Below are 23,915 nucleotides of genomic sequence, written 5' to 3'. Positions count from 1 at the left end.
ATGGGTGCCGTCAGAATGAGAGTCCAAACAGCTGATAAAAACATTAGGTGAACGATTCTTTTAAAGACCGTGTTTGTATGCTACATCACCGTACATTTAAACTACTGTATATCTGTAGCACTTTTAGACAATTTAAAGTAGTCGGTAGTGTTGTAGTCAAGACCTCCTAATCCAAGACAATTGTGTGTTGAGACCAAGACCGAGTCAAGACCAAGACCAGACCAGCATTGCTCAAATTCCTCTAAAGAATCCACATTTACTGCCTGAGAAATGTCTTATTTTTAAATCATTAAATACAAAAATAAGACACTTACAGAGCTGTTACAATCAAATGAAATCTCTAACAACAAAATTCATCTTTGCACTGCAGTGGTGGCACAGAAGCTGCATCTGAATAGGTACACTTATAAATGCATAATGTTGAGAATAATGTTAAAAAATGTTTACTGAATGTTTTTATAAAAGCAATATCTTCTTTTTTTAAGTTTTCTTGCTCTTGTGATATTGCTTAATTATATCATATTCTAATATAAAAATCCACATCTCATACACTCAAGCACTTATACTCTCAAGCACTTTTTTTGCAACAATATCTTGTATAATATCTAATAATACAAGATATCTATATATAATTTGAATATATTGTATATATATCTAATATATTTTTGGGGTGTATGTATTAATTTTGGTGACATTTTTGACACTGGCATAACAGTATAAATCATTTGTTCTCAGCCAGGGGCCAGGGCCCACTATGGGGCCTCAACAAACTTCCAAGGAGGCCTAATGATAAACTAAAACATGTAAAAATCAAATATATATATTTTTAGTATTTAGCTATTTTTATAATGAATATATATCTTTCTAGTCAAGCTTGGCTCTAAAATATTTTGGGTGAGTGTACAGTGCCTTCAAATAATGTTGTGGACAATAGGGGGCTGTGAAGTCAAACATTTTGAGATCCACTGGTATAAATCAAATTATTTATTTTTGTTATTTAGTTATTTAATTAGTTATTGATTACATTTGAAGCAGGAAGTTAACATGGCTGTAAATAAATCAGACAATTTAGTGATATCCCCGCAGTTGTGGTCTTGAAGAGTCCTCTTAGTCTGAGACGAAGACAAGACAAGACAGAGTACAAATGCGGTCGAGACCAAGACAAGATCAAGACATGGTAAAAAAAAATGGTCTTATGACTCGGTCTTGAGTATTACAACACTAGTAGTCGGTTATAGGGCACAATGTCTTGAAATTGGAAAACAAGACACGTAGCTCATGAAATTATTTTACATTATTTAGCCCAATGAAAAAGGCTAAAGTAAAATATTTCTCCATGAGAAATACTCATATCAAGAGAAAACTAATCTTTAACACAATTTCTTTAAAGTGAGTAAAAAGTCAACTGGCTTATAGCCACAGATCTGCTCTAGTTAAGAGCTCCTGCACAAACACATTGACTTCTGTATATTTGGTCAACTGCGCCATCTTGTGGGTGACTGAAAATTTGAAAGTTTTATCTAAGCTGATAAACAGGATTTTTTTCCCCTTTTTTTGCTCTACCAGTGGAATATATAGCAGCCTGCAGTATGGGCTGTTAACTGTAAGTGGATGACACGGACGTCTAGCACATTCAATTTACAAATAAACATGAGGAGGAGGATGGATAGCTATTCTGCCCTACAAAGGCAAAAGACCTTAACTGGCTGGAGTGTGAAACTGAGAAAAATTACTTTAAAGTTTTTTACTTGTACAGCTAAATTTATTATAGGTAGGACATTGGAAATTTGGCAATTAGATGTTTTAAGTAATGAAAATTATCTACATTAAAAAATCGTGAGCTCAAACTTGATTTGTACCCTTATTTTGAAGTTAATGTACTCTGCCTTTGCATTGTCTGCAAAAAGTGAGAAGTCACACCAAGGCAAAAGACAGTAACTTCCATATTATCAATATTTTGTTGCTGATCAGCATTTACAAAATCATTATAGTAACACCTGTATAAAATCTACTGATCATGGGCTATCTCATAGGCTGTTGCAGGACTGTATTTATTTATTTTTTTTGACCGTAACAAGCAGAATAAAAGTTATACGTGAGTGGATGCCGTTTTGCAACCAATTTATTTGCTATGCACAGTAACTTAAAAGAATGCTAGCCATAACATAATTGCTTATATTGACTTGAATGAAATAGCCTAACCTAAAAGAAGGATTTGTGGATTTATGTGAATCCCAGCAAGCAGGCATGCTCAGAAATGCGTGGATTAAACATTGACTATGTTCAGCACCATGGATTGATTTTATCAGGTTACAAGAAAAGGGATATGGATTTAATTGCGAACTGTTAGGCTACAGATTTTATGATTGATCATGCTAACCTTATGCTACAGCATTCAAGTACACATGCATCCAACTATATGGTTATATGGAGCTGTTTGGTAGATCGCGATCTAATTCGTTTGTCTGCACAGTAATTAAAATGCGGCAGACTTTAAAGGACAGTAAAACAAAGTCAGAACGCCGTAACTCAAGTTGAGCGTTCCAAACAAAGCAAAAGAGCGGTAACTGGTGTTATACGGTGTTCGGGGCTTTTTGAAGTTAGGTTGAGATGACCCATTATTTTCTCGGAAAAACAACAAAATTGACTCAAGATACTTATGTACATGATAAGGGATGCCTTGAATGTCCCAAAAATATCAATAACTCATTTTCGACAAAAATCGAAGTTAAGGTCTTTTGCCTTTGCACGGCAGTAGCTACAGGCTATAGCCATTTGGTGGAAATTACACACTTGCTAAAATAAGCATTTAATGTAAAAATTCTTGTTTTTATATTTAAGAGTGAAAATCACTGATCTCCTCAGTGTCTCAAGAAGAACATTTACACCAATTTAAAGTCTAATAAAAACATTTTACACGAGTATTGTAGAAAATTCTTTATGTACCATTTATTGAGGTGTACAACGCGTAACAAAACACTTAAAACACTGAATAAAGTCAAGAACATGGTTAAAGTCAAGAAGTCTTCAACCGTTTAACCTACATGCAGGCACTTCTTATAAATGTACACAGAGCCATGAACTGGAAATGAACGGATAATCAAAGTAAAACTTCTAAACATCGTTTACAATCGATTCTGCACACATATGGACAAAGAAAACGTTTTTCTACAGCACAGACAACACTGCACTGCGTTTTTATATAAAAACCATAAATATAAAAGACAATGAAAAAAGCAAAATGAAAATCAAGTCAAAACATCTAGGCCGAGACGTTTCAGTTATTCTTTAAAGCATTAATTAAAACATTTGGCAGTTATTGCAAAAGCTTTTTAGACATTCAAATAATAAACCTAAAACCTCTGGGGGGGGGGGGGGGGGGGTCAGAGGTGTAATTTGACTTCATTCTAAAGTAAAGTTTCCACATTTTAAATCATATGGCTGAGATACTGAGGTCAATCACTTTGATGCGTTTCATGATTAGCATGATTGTCTGGTTCTCTAAGGCAATGAAAATTACTTCAGGCACCTCTATCTCAAGCCCTGCCGAGGCACATATGTTTAGCCCTGACCGACCGTAAGTGAGGACTAGTTGGCCTGGTTCTTCTTGCTCAAAACATTGAGAAGGTTCTCAGACATCAGATAGGGTCGTTCTGGGCTGCCGTTGTTCCTCTCCAGGTCCTCCACTGTGATAAATGAATGTGAGAAGAGATGTTGAGGAACAAACAACCCATGCTTTACCTTTAGCTAGCACACTAGAGGAAAGGAAAGTGACATGCCTGAGTTCAACAAACACCTATACACACAATATAGTCAGACCTTAATAACAAATGGACCTTCTTGAATAATATTTATATAAAAAAAAAAAAAAAAAAAAAAACCTGGCATGTTAAGTAGCAAAGCACCTAAAAGACAATGGAAAAGACAGCAGACAAAGTTAAAGGCTTCCCAAGAAGGCAACAAGGTGCTTTTCCAAAGTACGTAGTTTGCAAATTGCTACCAAAAACAATAGACAACCTTAAAGTGCATTAAAAAGTTATGGCTCACAATCTGGAGGAAATGCAGCAATAACATCAGCAGCACGACACTTAAATTAAGAGCAAAATTAGATGTTTGTCCACCATACAATGAAACCGCAGCAAAACACAGTACACTCAAAGAGGACAAAATGCATTGTTCATCTAAAAGCACAGACAACTAAAGCAATGAATCAAAAACTTTGATGTAAAATAGCCAACTGATGTATAAAACAACATGTCTGGTAACAAGTCTGAAAGTTATTGCCGTTGAGCAGATGAACATGCAAAGCAGAAGGCACTCACTTAAAAACGAACATGAAATCAACACTGACCTCATTTGCTTGCTTTCTTAACACACATTCATATTGTTCATAATTGCAAGACACTTATCATCATCCAAATTCTACTCGTTTTAAAAGTAACACTTCACAATAAGGTCCCATTAGTTAATAAATTAACTAGCATAAAATAACAATGATATACATTTGTTAGAGTAATGCCTATTTATTCATCTTTGTTAACCTTAGTTAACAAAAATACAACTGTTTATTGTTAGTTCAAGTTGAATAAATATTAAGAGATTAAACTTGATTTTAATAATCAGTATTAGATACTGTTGAAAATAACATTATTAAGATTAAGAAATGTTTTAGAAGCATTTTTCATTGTTGGTTAATGTGATCCAAGTAGTTAAGTATGCTAACAAATGGAACCTTATAAAGTGTAACCATTTTTATGATTTAATATCCTGTTTCACTTGGATAAACATTACATTATTGAAGAAAATAGCTTGTGAATCCAGTTTCATGTTATTCAAGATAATTTTCCCTGACTATCTATTTATTCCTTTAGCATACAATTACTGAATGATTGAACTGAATGATCATTTAATAACTGCAGGTATGATTGAACCTTGTGACCATTCAGTCTCTAAATAAACTAAGTGTGACTATATTTCCACATATATTTACAAATTTCCATCAGTTTTCCATTGTTTTGTCAGGAGCCGCCAGCTGCATCATCTCGTCACGTGAAGTAGGGGTCCGAGCCTCATCTGCGTCCTTCATCAGGATGTCGCGCAGCTCTGTGGTCATGTAATACGGGCGTGCTGCAGAGCCGTCATTGCGCTCAAGGTCTTCACCTTTGCGTGGTGTTAGTGATGTTTAGTAATGTAAAGACATGAGCGGGAATGAGCAAAGAATTGTGTAGGTATGATAAATGTAAAATTAGGTTTGTGAGGAACAGATGTTAAAATATGAAGGTGTTGAATAGAAAATGGAGGAATGATTGGGGGAAAAGAGAGGGAACAGCAATAAAAGGAGAAAGAGAAAAAGAAAGAATCATGTTATTGTGAGATGAAAGACAGAAAAGCACATCAGTCCCATTGAAATGACACACCTTAGTTAAGCAGGTACCATAGACAGATTAGAAACCCCTCATACCAGAATATTTAACTGAATCACAGAGTAAATTCTCAGTTTACCCGTGCCATGAGAGGTTTAAACCGAGCTACATGCACTGCCATGCGCAATGAAGAGTTAGTCGGATCATTAATGACATGAGGCTTCATCCAAAACAGATTCAATATTTCCCTAAATGCAGCACTAAACCATTTTTAAAGGATCACAAATTACAATTTAAGTAGGCGATGTATATTTCTTTGAATTGATTTTCTGCCTTCCAGAGTGGACCTTTGATGGCTTGATGTTTATACTCATACTAGCGGTTTCTGGAGTTAAAACATTTATTAATGGCAAGTACTCACAGAAGCAGAGGAAGAGTGTGTCCACACACATGGCGTAAACGCTGAAAAACCCATGGGCAATAAGGTAGGAGCCCACCAACACAGTCTGGAGAAAGAAAAAACACAGACATACATATTCAGACAGACAGCTACAGCTTTTATTTAATGGTCTATAAATACAGGCTAAATACCGGTAGCACACATGCATGCACTACTGTTCAAAGGTTTGGCTTTTATTTGAAAGTATGTGATAGTTTTATTCAACAAATAATATTTCTATAAGATTTCAATTCCAAATAAATGTTTTTCAAACAAGAATTCTGAGCAGATGATTTCTAATCGTGTGACACTGAAGACTGGAGTAATGATGCTGAAAATTCAGCTTTGATCACAGGAATAAAATTAAATCTAAATATATATTCAAATAGAAAACTGTTATTTTAAATTGTAAAACTATTTCCCAATATTACTGCTTTTACTGTGTTTTTTTATCAAATAAATGCAGTCTTGGTGAACATGAGACTTCTTTCAAAACAAAACAAAAAAAATCTTACTGAACTCTAAATCACTGGATGAGCCAATGTTGCGGAGTCTTTATTTTCCAGCATGGCCATTATATGGACATTACCATTTAGACAGATGAGTTAATTAAATAGACTATTGTTCATTTACATTTTTTTATCATTTATAGTCACACTCAATCACTCACCAAAATAGGAACCCAGTAGTAATGAAGACTGGGTGTGGCGCTCTTAAACGCATCCGCATGTCCTGAGAAGAAGAAGAAAGCGAAGATCCCTGGGGAAGAAAAGAGGGAGTGAGAAAGCAGATTGATGTATTCCATCAAAATGTAGTTCAACTTTGTCCATAGTATATAAATCTAATGTTCAGTTCAGTGTTATATAACCAGTCTAAACTAGGAAACTTACCCACAAGCCCCACAATGAGGAGTTTTCCGAGGAATAAGATGAAATCGGTGACCTTATCCAGAACCACCACCCTGTGATGAGTGAAAACATCTGTGAAGCATTCTTCAAATTCAGCCAGCTTACAAAACCTAGTGAGTGTCTTACTTCCTGCACTTTGCCTTTTGAAATATTTTCTTAATTATGTTCAAATTCATGCACTTCTTTGCTGTTATCAGCATCATGTTTCATTGTTTGTTAGCGTTTCACATCATGAGCGTTGCACTGTCAATCTAAATGTTAAAATCCTGCACTCAGTTTCAATTCCATCAGCCCTACAGTTTGAAGCGGTCACCCACCTGATTACATTTCTCATGAGGAGGAAGAAGGCATCACGTGCTGATTGGCAGAAGTTTTTACCGTATATGGCCACCTGCGGCAGAAAAAGAACTTATTCAGCAAAGATTGCATATAGTGATGCTATTAAGATTATATACAGTCACACGTGTAGGCATCAGGGAAAAAAAATAAAAATGAAGATTGCCTCCTCTTTGACACTTTAGTGAATGGGTGCCATCAGAATGAGAGTTCAAACAGCTGACAAAAAGATCACAATAATCCACAAGTTATCCAAAAAAAACTCCTGTCCATCAATTAACATTGAAGTGAAAAGCTGTGTTTGTAAGAAACAAATCCATTACAATTTTTAACTGTTACTTCCGGCTAAAATAGTCCTTTAACTAAACAATTGCTCTCTTCAGTTGAAAAGGTCATTGAATCAGGAGAGAAATGTTCACAGATCAAGCACGGTTTACAAGTGCAAACCGTTCAAAACAGTTCTAAACCAATATGTGGGTGGACTTTGATGTGAGAAAACAACAGGTGATGGACTTTTTTCTGGAGGAAACTTTATTATGGATTAGAAGCTGGAAGTAATGGTTTAAAGTTAAATAAGCCTTAATGATGGATTTGATTCTTACAAACGCGCAGCTTTTCTCTCCACAAGATGTTAATCGTTGGACTGCAGTGGTGTGGATTACTTGTGGATTATTGTGGTGTTTTTATCAGCTGTTTGGACTCTGATTCTGACGGCACCCATTCACTGCAGAGGATCCATCGATGAGCAAGAGATGTAATGCTAAATTTCTCCAAATCTGTTATGATTGAGAAACAAACTCATCTACATCTTGGATGGCCTGGGGGTGAGGAAATTTCATTTTTTGGTGAACTACTCCTTTAAATTGCAGTGGAAGAACACGCACCATAATGTAGGCGTTCCTGTTCATGAACTTGATGAATTTCTCCAGGCACCAGAAGCAGCATTTCAAACAACACAACAAGAACTTGGCAAATTTATTCTCTGCTCCTGTGGAACCAAAAGAAAGCAAAAGAATTCACACATTAAAATTCAAACATTATCATGAACAGTACGGGATACAGCAATGGGTAATGTTCAGTATCTCAAAACGGGAAGCTGCAGGGTCTCGAAGCACCCTAAAGGAGTTTATTTTGCAGCAATGACCAGCTGAATGTACACTGACCATCTTACATGACTACTTATAAATAAATAAAAGGACATGAATTATTGATCAGAGTTGATGTTATTTTATTACGTGAAAAGAAAAAGGCTGCAGAGTAACCCCACAGACATGAAACTACCATAGCTCTGTAGGAAAATAGTCAATTACATGCATTAACAGTCAATATATGCACATATTCCATAACATATTGCAGTGATTAACCAATTAGATCAATTTTGCATCTGTTAAGGTTTTTCTCTTACCCTTGAGTTTGTGGTCAATATACTCCAGCAAAACCCTGATAATCTGGACGATAGAGAGGATGAGAGAACCAAACGCCAGAGAGCCTGTGTGATATCTGTGTGTGGAAAAAATGCATCAAATATATCAACTAAATCATGCTTAGGGCCCAAATGACACACTTTTCTAACATGCATATTGCATACATCTTTTTCTAAAGCCATACCTGAGTGATCTGCCCAGAGAGGCACACAGCGGATATGCAGGCATGTCATTGGGTTTATTAGGAGCCCAGTAGTAGGATGCAAACGCCCCTGCCAGAGTCATCTGACCCAGAGCAGTGACAAAGTTTGCACACCAGAAGAACAGGAAGACGTTGTAGAATTGAAGGGCGATCAGGTATTTGTGATATGGCGTTTCCCCTCCATAGAAAGCAAACAGGCACTCAGACCGCGGACATTCTCTCTTCATAGCAGAGAGAGTGAAGTTCTGGAACAGTCGGAGAAATGAGAAACAAGGATCATTCACTTTAGGAATATACTACATATTCAAAAAATATGTAATGTATAATGTGTATAATACACAGTGTAATGTGTGTAATATTTCAACACTATGATTATGGATGAATATGTATTTACGCACCTCAGGGTCACATGTTTGTCTTGCATGTGGACAGTCGGTTTCATTGAAAACCTTATAAACAGGTTCACTGGATGTAGAGAGGAAACTGATCAGAGCGATTAAGGACTAGCGCTGGTGTGATCGTGACATATGTTAAACACATTACTTTCTATAGACAATACTGTGTTTAAAGAAGTGTTTTGGATATTAGATTACCATATAAATCGATGAGGGCTGAGTTGCTGGGAACTTTATTGCTATACAATATCCGTAACATTATCTTCTTAAATATATAAATATATCTCTCCACTGACAGTCATTCAAAAGTATGTGTATTCAGATTTGATACTTTTATATTGCATTTACTTATCTGTTCTTTTTAAATTATGTAATTAAAAGTTATACATTAATTTAATTCAGTTTTAGAAGATTACTAATGGTCATTCAAAATGTGTGTATTCTTTTTTTAATATTTATTTTCGTGCTGTCAAACGATTAATCGCATCCAAAACAAAAGTTGTTGTTACAAAATGTGTATGTGCACCGTGTACATTTATTATGTATATGTATATATATATATATATATATATATATAAATACACTCACATGCATGCATATATGTAAGATGTAAAATATGTTATGTTTATATTTTTAATATATTTATATATAATATAAATTAAGAATATAAATACACATGTAAATATTTTCGAAATATATACTGTATGTGCGTGTATTCATATATACACACAATAATATGTGCACAGTACACACACATATATTATGTAAACAAAAACTTATTTTGGATGCGATTGATCACAATTAATCATTTGACAGCACTAATTTGTAATTTAATTTTGGTCGATGTTTTGACGGTGCCCTGTTCTTTTTCTGGTGGCTCCTTAAATCATGTAATGGACTTATATTTGTTTGTTTTAGGAGGCGACCTTTTGCCCATTGACCTTTTGCCCATTGACCTTGCCAGCACTGATTAATGTTTCTGCTTCAGTCTTGAGTCAAGGATACACTGCAGTGATGCCCCAGTATGCGATAACTATGGTCAGGAGGAAGAAGGTAAAAATAGGGTAGAACAGCGAAGACATCACATAACCGACAGCCCTGAAAGAGGACAAAAAACAAGACTTCAAGGTAAAACAAGTAGCATATGTTTAAACTTAAATAACAGGCAGAGTCCCCGTAACAAGATGATGTTGATGTGGAGACGTCAAGTCTTTGCTACTGTTTCATATGGATTCCCAAAAACACAAACCTGCTGGCCTCCTTTATGAGCTCAACAGCGATCCGGATTCGGTTCCTGAGGAAGATGAGGAGAAGGATGATGATGACCTCCAAAATAGCCAAGATGATGACTGCAGAGAGGAACAAGAGTTACTTTCACATTTAAACCCGTTACAAACTGCTAAATCTACAGGACCACAACAAAACTACTTGACTTTTCTTAGAGGAGTTATGAGAGAAAAAAAGACTAGCCACAGCAAAACAGTAATAAACCGACAACTAAATTGTCTACACAAGTTTGCCCATGCAATACTTGCTGCTATGATGCTAAGGGTGTTGCAGGTGGTTTTCAGTGTGTTGCTGTGCATTTGACAGTGTGTTGATGACAGATGGTTCCTTATTAGCCCTAATTAAAAGACGATTTTTTGATAATGGCTTGGGTTCATCCTTCAGTTTTGTAGTACGGATTACACACTGTAGTTTAATATTTAAGGTCTTTTTCAAATTTCTTACCCCAAATATGAGCAATAGTAAGATTGTGGATACTCACTGAAGGCCAGCCAGGTCTGTCTGATGTGCAGGTACACAGAGAAATCGGGCTGGAAGCCCAGCTGCTGTAGGGTGATATTAGAACCAGGTGTGTCCTTCAGATTGACATACTTTATGCTGCAGTGAGCAATACCTGTGTAAGGAACAGACAAATTATTTACAGTTTAACAAATTAACAGTTCAGATGCAAAAGCCTCTAAGTGCCGTTGGAAACTTTCGTCTAAAATGAGCATTTTTATCAAGCTCCTATATTTATGTCCGGCTATTTCACTTTAATTGCATAGAAAGTGACCTATACATTGCCATTAGAGTAAAATTACTGAACCTAAACACAGGTGCCTGATAAAAAAAAAATGCTCATTTTAGAAGAAAATTTCAGATGGCACTTAGAGGCTTTTGCATCTGAACTCTTCAAATATACTAGACAGGATGAATGTATTAAAGAGTATGAACCATACCATAGGCAACGACAGCGATGCCCATGATGATCATGACCCAGACCATGATTCCAGCCAGAAAACGCAGAAGAACAATGAAGATCAGACTCAGCACCACAGCGATCAACAAACAACTGCATGAATAAACAGATTAACACTCAATCACAGCAGGAAAGACATTAATTGAAATAAAATAACTATTAACTATTAAGTTATATTATACAAGTAACCACTTAAAGTAGTAAAATAAACTGAATATAAAACATAACTAATAAAAATTGTAGCATATCATGTTTATATCATATTTTTAACATTCGTTTAGTTTAAGCTGAAATACTAAAATTAAAACTGAGAATACCTCAAATAAAATTGAAATAATAATAATAATAATAATAATAATAATAAACAACAACAACTAAACAGACATACAGAAAATATATACAAATAAATGACAAAAATACACAACAAAATGACTAAAACTTCTAAAAAACTAATTAAAATGATTAATTATATTAAAATAACACAGATTCAAATTAACAATAACTATTTTTATTGAAAGATAGGATATATATTCACTAATATAAATATTTTTTTTTTTTTTAAATAACTTACATTAGGATCCAATACCAAGACTTTGTGTAATCCTCAAAGATCTTCATTGCAACTTGACGTCCCTCCATTACTATTGTTGCATTCCTTTGATTGTCAAAACAAATATGAAGTTATAATAAATAGCCCTTGAATTGCACTGCAATTGCAGCAGTGACATATAAATAAGTCATTTCCTTGCATTATGCATATTTGAGTAGTATAAATATGCGTTTACTTCATTCCAGCCACTAGATCTTTTGCGTCTCTTATGTTCTCTCCATCATTAAATTTTTCTTGATCGCCCACTGTGATGACATCACCCTTTTTGCCTAGAGATGGAAAACATCGCTGCAAAACTGAGAGAGAGAGAGATCAATAGGATTAAGAATCAGAATCATTAAAAATTTGTAATAATTTCCCATACAGTCAATATTGTAATAATAAAAACAAAAGCTTTACATGGTTTGCTGGAAATCAGATATGCAGGGCACAGTTTGTTTTTCAAAATTTCCACCAATGGCTTTAAAGGGAGACAGAATTGACCGCTTATTACACATTTGCAAAAACATTAACGAAAAATTTAACCAACAGCTAAAAATGATTTGTTACAAATGAACTTACCATTGACCCTGGGTCTGCTCGGCAATACCTTTTGTAATATTCCCAGTCTTGCTCTTTTGCAATGGCAGTTGTCAGAATCAAAGTGCGATCAGGACATTTTTCTACACACACCTACAGTACACACAGAAAGAAAAACTACAGGAAATGACAGGTTTGACTCTCAAAAACAAAACAAAAAAAGTTTATAACATATAACATTAGTTTTGCATGCACTTATTTACTAAAACATGAAGACATCAATGCTGAAAGAAAGTAAAACTTGATAAAAGATTACTAGCATACTGCACATACAGTGTCTATTATTATAAAATGGTATGTGAAGCAGTCATTACTATGCAGCAACTCACAAAGTCACATTATTAATTTGTCAAATGCTGTCCATTTACCACCAAGAAAAGAAAGTTTTTTGTTTTGTTTTTTTAATCCAGTGTTGTATAAAAATGTTCACTTATGGCAGTCGGAGTCAATGTATGAATACATAAAAATACATAAACAACATTGCTTGCCTTATTTCTAAGTTGTTTTGAATGAAAGTGTTTGCTAAACAAATTATGTAAATAAACGCAAATGCAAATTAAAGATAAGTTGAGTACATTGCATTGTGGGATACAGTATTCCCCACAGTGCTCTCTGGTTGTGTACTGCACATGCAAGCACATAATAGAAGAGAAAATTCATGTACTAACAACAGAATTCTGCTATAATATATATATGAGCAGTATAATAGCATGCCAATCCAAAAGTAGAGATGCCACAAACAGGTGGACAGGACACAAACCTGAGGCGTGGGACACTGGAACTCTAGGAGGACCATGGGACTGGCACACTTCATCATGTTAAAGTAGAACAACAAGGGCTGTTTCCTGTTACACACATCACAAAAACAAATTCTCAGTTCATTGAGGCTTACACATTTATTCATTTCAATTAAATATTCAAAGCTTTATCTAGTCCTTGCAACATTTGATATTAAAATTTTTTTTTTTTAAGTTTCACTCAAAAAGTTTACCAAATAAGCCAGGCTTATTTCAGTAATTCTGATTTATTTTCACTTGATTTGGTTTCCGAAAGCAAAATTGCCATAGCTCAAGCTCAGTCACTGTAGCAATTTATGCTGGCAAACTAACCTGGTCAAGAGCAGACAAACTGTCAGGCTAAGCTGAGCTCCTCTAACTCTGACCAATAGGAACTCATCCATATTACCATTGACAATTAGTTGACTTTATTATTAGTTCAAAAATAAAAGTATACAGAAAATACACCTTAATCAAATAAATAAAAAATAGGCTACAACCAACTGTATTTAATGTATTGTGCCCAAAACGTAGGCTAATGACATTTTAACATAGTTGCTACTTGAGCATTCAGTTGATCAACAGTTTCTAGCCATGCAGCCTTTCTCTCTGAATTTATGACAGCTGTTACAGCTGAGCTGTACCTTTTATGGCTATTAGAACATTAAAACATTGCAATCTAAAATGGCTCTTTAAAGCATTAAAAACACTAAGTCAAAATCACTGAATTAAAAATGAAAATAAATAATAGAAATCAGACATTTTAACTGATAAGAGGAACACACATTTATCTCATTTGAGCTAGCATGCTGTATTAGCCATCTTACATTTGATTTACAGTTATATGTACGATTAAAATTCTATGTCACATTTAATGTCCAACAACAAATATTTTAGCAGAATGTATATTTTATTCAGAATTCTTGCGCTAGTATTCTATTCTGCTCTGTGTCTGTGTAGCGCGCATGCGCTCAGCAGCACTCGTTCTCTCGCGTAAGCCTCGTACACTCCTGACAGAAAAATGGATATATTTGAATGACTTGCTAACATTTACAGATGAAAAATATACTTGTGACGTGTCAGTTATGCACTGAGGAAAACACAATGTTTCAAATGCATTAAACAGCACAAATATTCGCTGTTTGCCATGGTGGATCGATTTGATCCATGATCGACATTAAGGGCTGCACGTCACAATATCCTGACTCATTGAACCTGGATAGCATTAGTGAGATTGCGTCAACCTGTCGTTTATGAAACCGCTTTAGTCCCGATTGATCTGGTAGGTTATTTCAAGTCAGGTTTTGGATTTAATCCCCGCTTTTCTTAGCATCTTTTATGAAACCGGCCCCAGGTTGCACTACAAATAATCTGTCATGAGCTGTGTATTTTTTCCTTCATGTTAATGTTTCAGATGGCAGGAGAGTAATGTAGTACTTGATTTTTTTCTTTAACATGGTATAACATGACATACAGAGCGCATTTGTGGTCTGCTCGAGTTTAATTACTATACATGTCCTGTGAATAATTCACTAAGTATTATTAGTGTATTTAGAAATATTCACTGCACTAAGAATCTCTCATCTTTCCCCAAATCCTCAGATCTCTATCCAGGTTTGTTGTCACGGTCTTTCATTTCCACATCTATTCCCTATTAACAGTTTTTACTGGAATGTTTCTAAAGCAGGTAAATACAATATTTATCATCTGTCAAAAATGACAGAAATCACATTGAGATATAACTCGTTGAAGTTAATTAGCAATTTTGATTAAGGCAACGCATGTTACATAACAGATATTCCTACAATGATATTTAGCATGTGCATAATATTGTTGCAGTAATATTTTGCAGTTGTTATAACTTGTTTATATTTTCACATTTGACGGTTAATGTCACCTCATTGTACTAATTTTTTGAAAATGCTTATTGCATTCATAGAGCGGACTGATTTTCTTTTCAGTTTAACAGTAGCTTCTCCCATAATTCACGCAAAGCATCACGGGGCATAGGAAAAAGGTGGTTACTCACAGATTTACTCTTAAAGTTCTCCTTTACAGTCAAGATTTACAAACTATTTGACTTTAAAAAGAACTGGTTCAAAAGAATTATATTCAGTAATGCTATATTATGTTACTAATGATGCCAGTGTGGAGCAACAAATGTGATAATCCCAAATTTGGTGTAACCTACTCCAGGTTTCCCTGGCCACAGTACTGTCCCAGGCTGTCTGTGGGGTAGATCACCTTCCTCGGGTCACCGTGAGTCCAAGCTGACAGAGGAAAGCAGAAATGATGAGCATTTCATTCACACACAGAGAAGGAATTCTCAAACCTTTTAACAGATTTGAATGTGCTTTTTATACATTTCCAAAAGTCCATCTTTAGCACTATTGCAGACTGACTCACCCAGTATTCCCACCGCAACATAGCCCACTATGGCCACGACGAAGAAGATACAGCAAATAATGTCTGTGCATCCTCTGTGGAGCAGAGAGAACCAGTCTGTTGCAACATGCTTTAAAATGCTTTAAAGGGGTCATGAAATGCAGTTTCAAACATTTAAGTTATATTCACAAGGTTAGTTTATAAAAAAAGTCCAATATTTGTATAAATGATCATTTTCCATCCTCATTTCCACTCTCTGTAAAAACAGAGAAGTGAAAGGGGCAGAAATCAAAGCTCTCTTTTACAGCATGCCATGTGTTTTGATACTCGAGATGAGATGGCAAGACCCCTTTAAAAGCTACAGGACAAATACAGAATGACCCATGCACAACATTTCATAAGACAAAGCATCAAGCTTTGCTGTTTGCATGCAAGCACATCAGTGAAATCTTCTTACAAAGATACCAGGTTTGATATCAATGACGATTTTTTATTTTTTTACTTTTGGGTTTGTTCATTAAACAAATCTGCTGTATTACTTCAGACTTAGAATGAATGGGCCATTGTTTCGATACCTTAATGGCGTTTTTTTTTTTTGGAGCTTGACAGTGGGTAACAACGTCTTGCATAGAAAAGCAAGAGCACTATGAAATGTTATCAAATAACCTAAAGTCATAAATGACATGAGAGTGAGTAACTGATGCAACAATTTTCTTTTGCTTCAGTGTCATAAAATCAAAGAAATCGGCTCATTTCTTACCTGTTTTGGATGGGCCCTTTGAAGTCGGAGTCAAATTTTCTGGGCTCTCCTGTGAGAACAACAGTGAAAAAGTAAATTAAATATAATTTAACTAAAACAGTCAATAAAGAAAATCACTCACTTAAAGGCCATAAACTTGCATTTCAGGCTGTGTTTACAATTTGTATAACCCTGCTGATCTGCAGCAAGGGACTTTCTTCAGCACATGCCTGGAAAATGACATTCCAGCATAGCGAGTGAGCTTCCACAACGTAGTAAACGACCACCTAAGACACCCTAGCAACATGTAGCAGCATGCTTAAAACCACTCAGAACACCCATGTCTTTTGTTAGCGAATTATGCACAGGCAAACACCACTCACATTTCCATCAGAAAATCACAACTCTAGTTTTATGCCAGAAATAACAGCATCCCACGCACGCTGTTTTGGAAATATTTCTTACTTTACAGCCCTGGAACCCTCCCATCACAAAATGGAATGGAAAGGGTAAGTAGAGTAAGCCAAGAAGCCAAGCTAAGTTTTTCCATGCAATTATATGCATGCTTTTAATTACTGTACATTTGTTGCTGCTTGTCAGTTAACATCTAAGGCCGGGGGGGGTTGCGGCTAAAATAAGTCAGTCACATGGTATGAAATGCCGTGCTAAACAGCAAGTGACCAAGCTGCCCTGTTAAGTTAATTTAGCTCAAATAATGAGTCAGCTGGAAGTATTTGGATTTTTATGCCATGTTTAAAAATGTCTTAATGTTACTGGATTCGAAAATGGCATTTATTAAAAAAAAGACTGCACAAAAACATTAATGCAAATATTTCACAAAAACATCTATTAGGTTTTATAAGTGGGTTAGCTTTTCAAACCACTTTGAAACCAATGCACATCCTTAAGTGCAAGAAAAGAAGAAGGAAGAAGAAAACGTTTGTATGCCACTTGCTTTGATATTTTGGGATTTGATATGTTGGCATTCAGACATTTTTAAGCATGTGCACTTTTTGGGGCCACTGAGCTTCAATCATGTAAACTGAAATAAACGAAGAACAGATGTGCAAATAGTCTTATTCGCCAACCACAGAGCTGTCTTATGGAGAAAACTGGTAGAGTTCAACTGGTCTTGTACTGGAACAGAAAATCTGTTCCGTTTATGTCTCAAACGCTAACAAAAAGCATGCATAATAACTTACCAAAAGCATTTGATTGAACAACACTTAACAAGTAATTAGCATAAAATTACTTACACATTACTCACACAAAGACTTAATGAGGAACATCACAAGCAATTTGTTATAATTTGCCAACAACACACACACATAAATTTGGGCCTAAATGTAAGATATATGCATCTGAATTTTCCATCCATTTACAGTTTTAACATAAACCAACTAATAAACTTAATGTGATGCATATTTGCCAGTCATAAACACAAATGTAACAGGTTATAAAAACAGCAAGTAGGTTTATGGTTGTGGATTAGTTAAGTGCTTAAAACCTTAGTTACTAAAAACTGCAAGGTCGTTGCTAATATTCATCTTTATAGTGAATATGCAAGTTTGGACTTTCTTTAGTCCTAAAATGACAACTGGCACAATGGATTGTTAAAATGCAGGCAAACCCCCACCACTTAATGGGAAGATACTAGGGCTGGGCGGTATATCGAGTTTGTACGATATATCGATATTTTCTTTATAAGCGATACGATATAAGGTAATACCGTTTATATCGATATGCAGTAGTTTGAAAGGAGCACATCTGAAAATATAACGGAGGACACAGACTCAGCCGCTGCGGAGAAAGTGCTTAATACAATTTGTTCTAAACATGTGACAAACTTTTATATGAAGGGCTTTAAAAAAAAAAACTAAGATATAGAAGCCTATAGTTTATGGTTTCAGTTTAAAGCGGCTCGCCATCAGATGTCTGACAGAAACCGCGTGTTCCACTGACAGAGACGCGCAATTTAATGTGTTTGAGATGTACTGTTTTCCTAAATGCATAACTTACATTTCAAAGGTATTCTACAACTGTAGATAACCATGGAAATTTGCTGTCAGAAGTGCACAAGCTTTGCTTTGCGATTATCCTCTAAACTTCGTTTAGAACGAGCGCCGCCGGGCTCCAAACAGACAGTTAGTTATGCCCTCCACCCCTCCCGGAGTATGGGCCGCCAAAGGTAGATCTCCAGAGATTTCTTTCTAGTTGATTCCAGGTGTAACCCATCCTTTTAACATCTGCTTCGAGGTCACATCGCCATGTGGTTCTTGGACGGCCTCGCTTTCGCTTGCCTTGAGGATTCCACCTGAGAGCCTGCCTGGTGATGTTTGTTGTTGGTTTGCGAAGTGTGTGCCCTATCCAACCCCATCTTCTCTTCCAGATTTCTGCTTCAACAGGAAGTTGGTCGGTCCTTTCCCATAAGTTGGTGTTACTGATAGTGTCAGGCCAGCGAATGTGGAGAATCCTTCTGAGACAGCTGTTGATGAATGTCTGGATTTTTCTGTTGGTTACTTTGGCTGTCCTCCAGGTTTCAGCCCCGTACAGCAGTACTGACTTCACGTTAGAGTTGAACAGTTGGGTCTTGGTGGTCAAAGTCAGCTCTCTGGAAGCCCAGATGTTCTTCAACTGGATGAAGGCGACTCTTGCTTTACCAATTCTTGCCTTGACATCTGCATCTGTTCCACCTTGCTGGTCGATGATGCTGCCCAGGTAGGTGAAGGACTGCACTTCCTCCAGGGGACATCCGTTCAGTGTGACTGGGCTGATGTCGCTGACGTTGGTCTTAAAGATCTTGGTCTTCCCTTTGTGGATAATGAGTCCAACCTGTGCTGATGCGGCAGCCAACACACTGGTCTTCTCTTGCATCTGCTGTTGGCTGTGGGAGAGGAGTGCGAGATCGTCAGCGAAGTCTAGGTCATCAAGTTGACTCCACAAGGTCCACTGAATCCCATTCCTGCGTTCGTTGGTAGAAGTTTTCATGATCCAGTCGATGGCGATGAGGAAGAGACAGAGCGCTCTGTCCAAACAGACAGAGCGCAATGAAATAGGAGCGCAATAACTCTGACTAAAATATACATTTTGCTGAAATATTTGTAGTTAATGAACAATAAATGTGACATATATACCGTATACCGCAAATCAGCCAAAAAAATACCGAGATATGAATTTTTGCTCATATCGCCCAGCCCTACGAGATACTGAGATGAGAATCTACTGTGGCGTGTGGCTGTAAACATCCACACCCTCCGAGACAGGCATGCAAAGACTGAGAGCTTTAGCTCCCGGGCAGACCAGGGTATTGTGAAGATGGACAAAGGCCTAGTATGATACTAATGCAGTGTTAACACACTTCTACCGATACACCAAATGAATGCAAAATAAAAGCCAACAGCAGTGCCGTTAGAGCAGCTTCAGGGGACTAAAACTCCCTAAAACGCAACCACTGAAATATCCCACAGAGTATGGGAAACCATTGAATCAATGTCTGGACATGAAACTAGGCTGACTGCACAGAAATACTCCCAGTTATCTCATTACTCATACAAGAGAACACAATAGCAGAACTTTACTTATAGTAAATTGTTCAATGAGAGCTTCAAAGGGCTTGACCACAAGCCAAAACCATAAAAGCACAGGCACACTTGCATACAAGAGAAGATACCATCAAGTGACATTACCGCTCTTTTTGTAAGCACCTTCCTCCACGGTCATCTTTATTTTCAACGGCTCTATCTGATGATCCGATATTCTTTCAGCCCACTATCTGACTGTTACTTCCTGATTTCAGGCAGGAAAAAAAACCTGCCACTGTTGAAAACTGGTTCAACCAGTCTAGAACAGGTTCAAGCTGAACTAAACACCCCTTAAACACCCCTAACATAAGGAGACGTCTGAGCTGGGTGTGATGGCAATGACATTCGTTCGACTTGATTTACATTCATTTTGCTTTGAATGTAAATCAAGGCAATCAAGGCTTACTTTGCACAGACAAGTTACACAATATCACGTTCATTATCGCAGATGAATCCCCTTCGATAATGAACGTGATATTGCGTAGCTTGTCTGTGAACTACGGCTCTGTGTATTAAATGTCGCTCCATTTGAAAGCAGGTGATGGAAATTTACCGCTAATCACGGAACCAGCTTTACTGACGAGACACGCATGATCACCGCATGCGATATATCGCCCAGCCCTATGGCAAAATCGATCCAATTCAATTTATCGTCACACCCCCATAGAAACATTTTGCCAAATCTGAAAAAGACATACTGTAGTTTTTACTATTATTAGTTTTTATTTTTATATATTCCATTTTCATTTTAATATTTTTTAACTACCTTACCAACTATTAATAAGCAGCAAATTAGGAGTTTGAGGCAAAAGTCGTAGTTAATGGTTTGTTAATAGCGAGAATTGGATCTTAAAGTAAACTTTTTTGAACTAGGCTAGTTTTTAAGTCAATATTAAGACTTGTTTCAGTCATAGTTTTATTTATTTTAGTACATTACGTTGTTTTATATATCAAGAAATAAAATAAGGTTACTTATTTGATCTATAATTTCTTAATGGCATGAAGAAACACTTCAAAAATTATTTTTGAAGAAACAACCGACTTCAGTGACTCTCCGAAGATTATAATTGAATCAACTGTGTTAATAAACAAGATTTTTGACAAAGCAGTGAATAGGCTAAATAATTTGTTATAAATAATTCATTATTATTGCTTCCTTTTAGTAAAGAAAAGTGCATGATGACTCTGATAATGATTAAAGCATACAGAGAAACAATGTCCAAACAACCTATAAAGTCTAAAAAAAATGGTCACTGCCCTTAAAATACGTACTGTACAAAAAGGCAAAGGAAGGAAACAAATCAATAGCACGCCCATTTTTTTCTCAGGGACTAATGGAATGAAAGCTGCTGACAGCAGTCCATTTCCTAGACTGAATGTGATAAGATAACTAATTGGTACTGTACATGGAGCTTACACCTTTCAAAAGTCACTGTACTATTAAGAAATTATATCAGTTTTATTAGTGAGAGAAATGTGACGTTGTGGAAATGCCATTGTGATTGCCTGTTGTCTGGCTTCTGAGGAAATAAACCACAATGTGCTGATAAATTCAGGAACTCCCCAGTTTTCAGCAAACTACTGTAAGTAATCATTACTTCATAAGTTGACTATAACATGAGTTCTACAAGATGCTAGTATACAAGACAATTACATATAGCCCTACAGTTTAAGACATGAAGGCTGTACTCTCAGTGCTCATTGATATTTTATTAGAGCCTGGCAAATAATGTACTGTAATAAACTAATAAAAATACATAAAAAGGAAGTACTCAGTTGGTCTTATTCATCAAGAATTGCAATAAGGACACTTACACTAGCACAGGGACTCAATGCCTATCCATCCCTTAAAAACAAATTTAGCTAGTATTTGCCTTTAATACTACACCTGAAATAAGTCCACTACACAATTCTCATTGCAATTATGCAATATAACAAGATTCCAGTGAAAAACATTGCTTGCAAACTATTAGAGAAGTTGCACTGCATGTAAAAGTTATCCCTTCCCTAATTTGAAGCAGCTGCAGTCAAACTCAGGCCCTCAGCAGCAGAAATAGAACATAAGTACAGCTCAGGAAAACATACATGTTTAAAATTAAGAGGTTAAGGCCTTATTTTACATCTTTGAAAAGCACCATCCTATATTACACACTTTAATTACATGCACTCCAACTCGTGAGAGCAGCCTCCCTTAAATGTGCTCTATGACTTGGGTTACAAGCTATACCTATGAGGAGATATGGAAGAGTAAAAGCAGGGATGGTTTAGAAAGCTAGTTTTTGCAAAGCAATTGTTGCAAATACTGATTTTTAACCTAATGCACGAGCAATAATGTTCTTGTTAAAGCAACACTGGTTTCAAACTTAAATCAAGGGCTGGAACCATATGCAAACTATTAGAACAGCCACAAATGAGCCTTTCAATGCAGTCCATGTTGTGTCCAAGGAGTTGTATTCATGCACACAACAGCTGCGTAGTTTCATGTGTCTGTATGTAGTTTTGCCCTGTGCTACAGCTTTGCTGCGACTGTTTTCACTATTAATCTATAAACAAACCTGTACACTATACCATGAACATTTCAGCCATAACACAATGTGATGGAAAGCCAAATGCACAGCATTTATTTTCCAACCACCAAATTTACAGTAAACGAGTCGGCTGCTAAATTAAAATCACAATGTTTACAGATAAAAGCGTTGTTTAGGAGTAAGAAACACACTAAACATTACAAGAGGAAGGCTACTTCCAATGAAATTGCAAAATATGACCTGACAAAGCTAATAACGGGACTTGGGCGTTGCCTTTCTAAGAAAACACCAACACTATAACAGCACAGCCTTTCACTTTAGCACGGCGTGTGCAGCCAGAAACATCTTTCTTAGCTGATCTGGGTGATTATTTAGCGGCCGTGAAGTCATTAAAACCAATTTCAGTTTCTGTTTGGAAGGAATCTCTGAAAAACCTCAAACTTTAACAAACACCAGCGAATGTAAACCAGGAATAAACTTACCGTATTTTGGCTTCTCTTCCGTATCCATTTCGGCTTAGCGTTTAGTTACTAACTGTGGTGAACATTACAAGAGGAAGGCTACTTCCAATGAAATTGCAAAATATGACCTGACAAAGCTAATAACGGGACTTGGGCGTTGCCTTTCTAAGAAAACACCAACACTATAACAGCACAGCCTTTCACTTTAGCACGGCGTGTGCAGCCAGAAACATCTTTCTTAGCTGATCTGGGTGATTATTTAGCGGCCGTGAAGTCATTAAAACCAATTTCAGTTTCTGTTTGGAAGGAATCTCTGAAAAACCTCAAACTTTAACAAACACCAGCGAATGTAAACCAGGAATAAACTTACCGTATTTTGGCTTCTCTTCCGTATCCATTTCGGCTTAGCGTTTAGTTACTAACTGTGGTGAACTATACTCTAGTGATCATGAGTATTTCAGTCCACAACAAACTGCACTGAATCCATGGGCGTGACACTGAAACTGGAGAGCTTTGATTGGCTCTCTGGCAGTTCTTTTAACCAATCAGCGGGCATCCTCCTTTCTGACAAGAGCAATTCAAATACCAGTAGGATCCAGGGGTGTATTCCAGAAAGCAGTTTATGTGACATACCCGGGTAAATTTGAGTATAAACGAGCGGATAAACTCAGCTTTCGGTTCCAAAATCGGAGGTTACTTTTAGGGTATGTAAGTAACCATAGTAACTTGCTCTCTGAAGATAGCCTGCTCCGGAGCAGCTTATGTTCAGGGTTAGTTCACTTCAGTGCACACGTGACCTACTGACCAGCCTTCAGTGGGCCTGACAGATAACACAACATTATATAATATTACATTATATAATATAGCCTTATATATATATATATAAAGCGCTAATACAAGTAATAAATAAGGTAATATATTATTCTAATATGGTTATTTTATTT

At 36.3% G+C, this 23,915-nt stretch overlaps 1 protein-coding gene across 5 annotated transcripts; it reads right to left on the bottom strand.

The window, feature by feature from the left end:
- Window positions 1–2,925: 2,925 nt before the first annotated feature.
- Window positions 2,926–23,535, bottom strand: LOC306847664 (choline transporter-like protein 2). 5 transcript variants are annotated; one of them, XM_079381745.1, is made up of 23 exons: window positions 23,342–23,476; window positions 16,423–16,471; window positions 15,684–15,757; window positions 15,469–15,547; window positions 13,262–13,346; window positions 12,484–12,594; window positions 12,322–12,382; window positions 12,098–12,218; window positions 11,884–11,967; window positions 11,293–11,405; window positions 10,836–10,967; window positions 10,317–10,416; window positions 10,073–10,165; window positions 9,071–9,155; window positions 8,655–8,917; window positions 8,452–8,546; window positions 7,931–8,034; window positions 7,028–7,101; window positions 6,693–6,763; window positions 6,473–6,561; window positions 5,785–5,869; window positions 4,991–5,160; window positions 2,926–3,686 (listed from the first exon to the last, which is right to left on the bottom strand). In XM_079381745.1, the coding sequence occupies exons 1-22, from the start codon at window positions 23,367–23,369 to the stop codon at window positions 5,000–5,002; spliced, it is 2,157 nt and encodes a 718-aa protein (XP_079237871.1). In that variant the 5' UTR covers window positions 23,370–23,476; the 3' UTR covers window positions 2,926–3,686; window positions 4,991–4,999. The 5 variants fall into 5 exon arrangements, with proteins under 5 accessions (XP_079237871.1, XP_079237873.1, XP_079237874.1 ...); XM_079381747.1 differs by lacking the exon at window positions 23,342–23,476 and adding an exon at window positions 22,993–23,055; XM_079381748.1 differs by lacking the exon at window positions 4,991–5,160 and having other exon boundaries at window positions 23,342–23,535.
- Window positions 23,536–23,915: the final 380 nt, after the last annotated feature.

The sequence above is a fragment of the Barbus barbus genome, assembly GCF_936440315.1.
Source record: "Barbus barbus genome assembly, chromosome: 3".
Lineage (NCBI taxonomy): Eukaryota > Metazoa > Chordata > Actinopteri > Cypriniformes > Cyprinidae > Barbus > Barbus barbus.
Note: the sequence above shows the minus strand (reverse complement) of the source record. Positions and strands in the feature narration are given on the sequence as shown.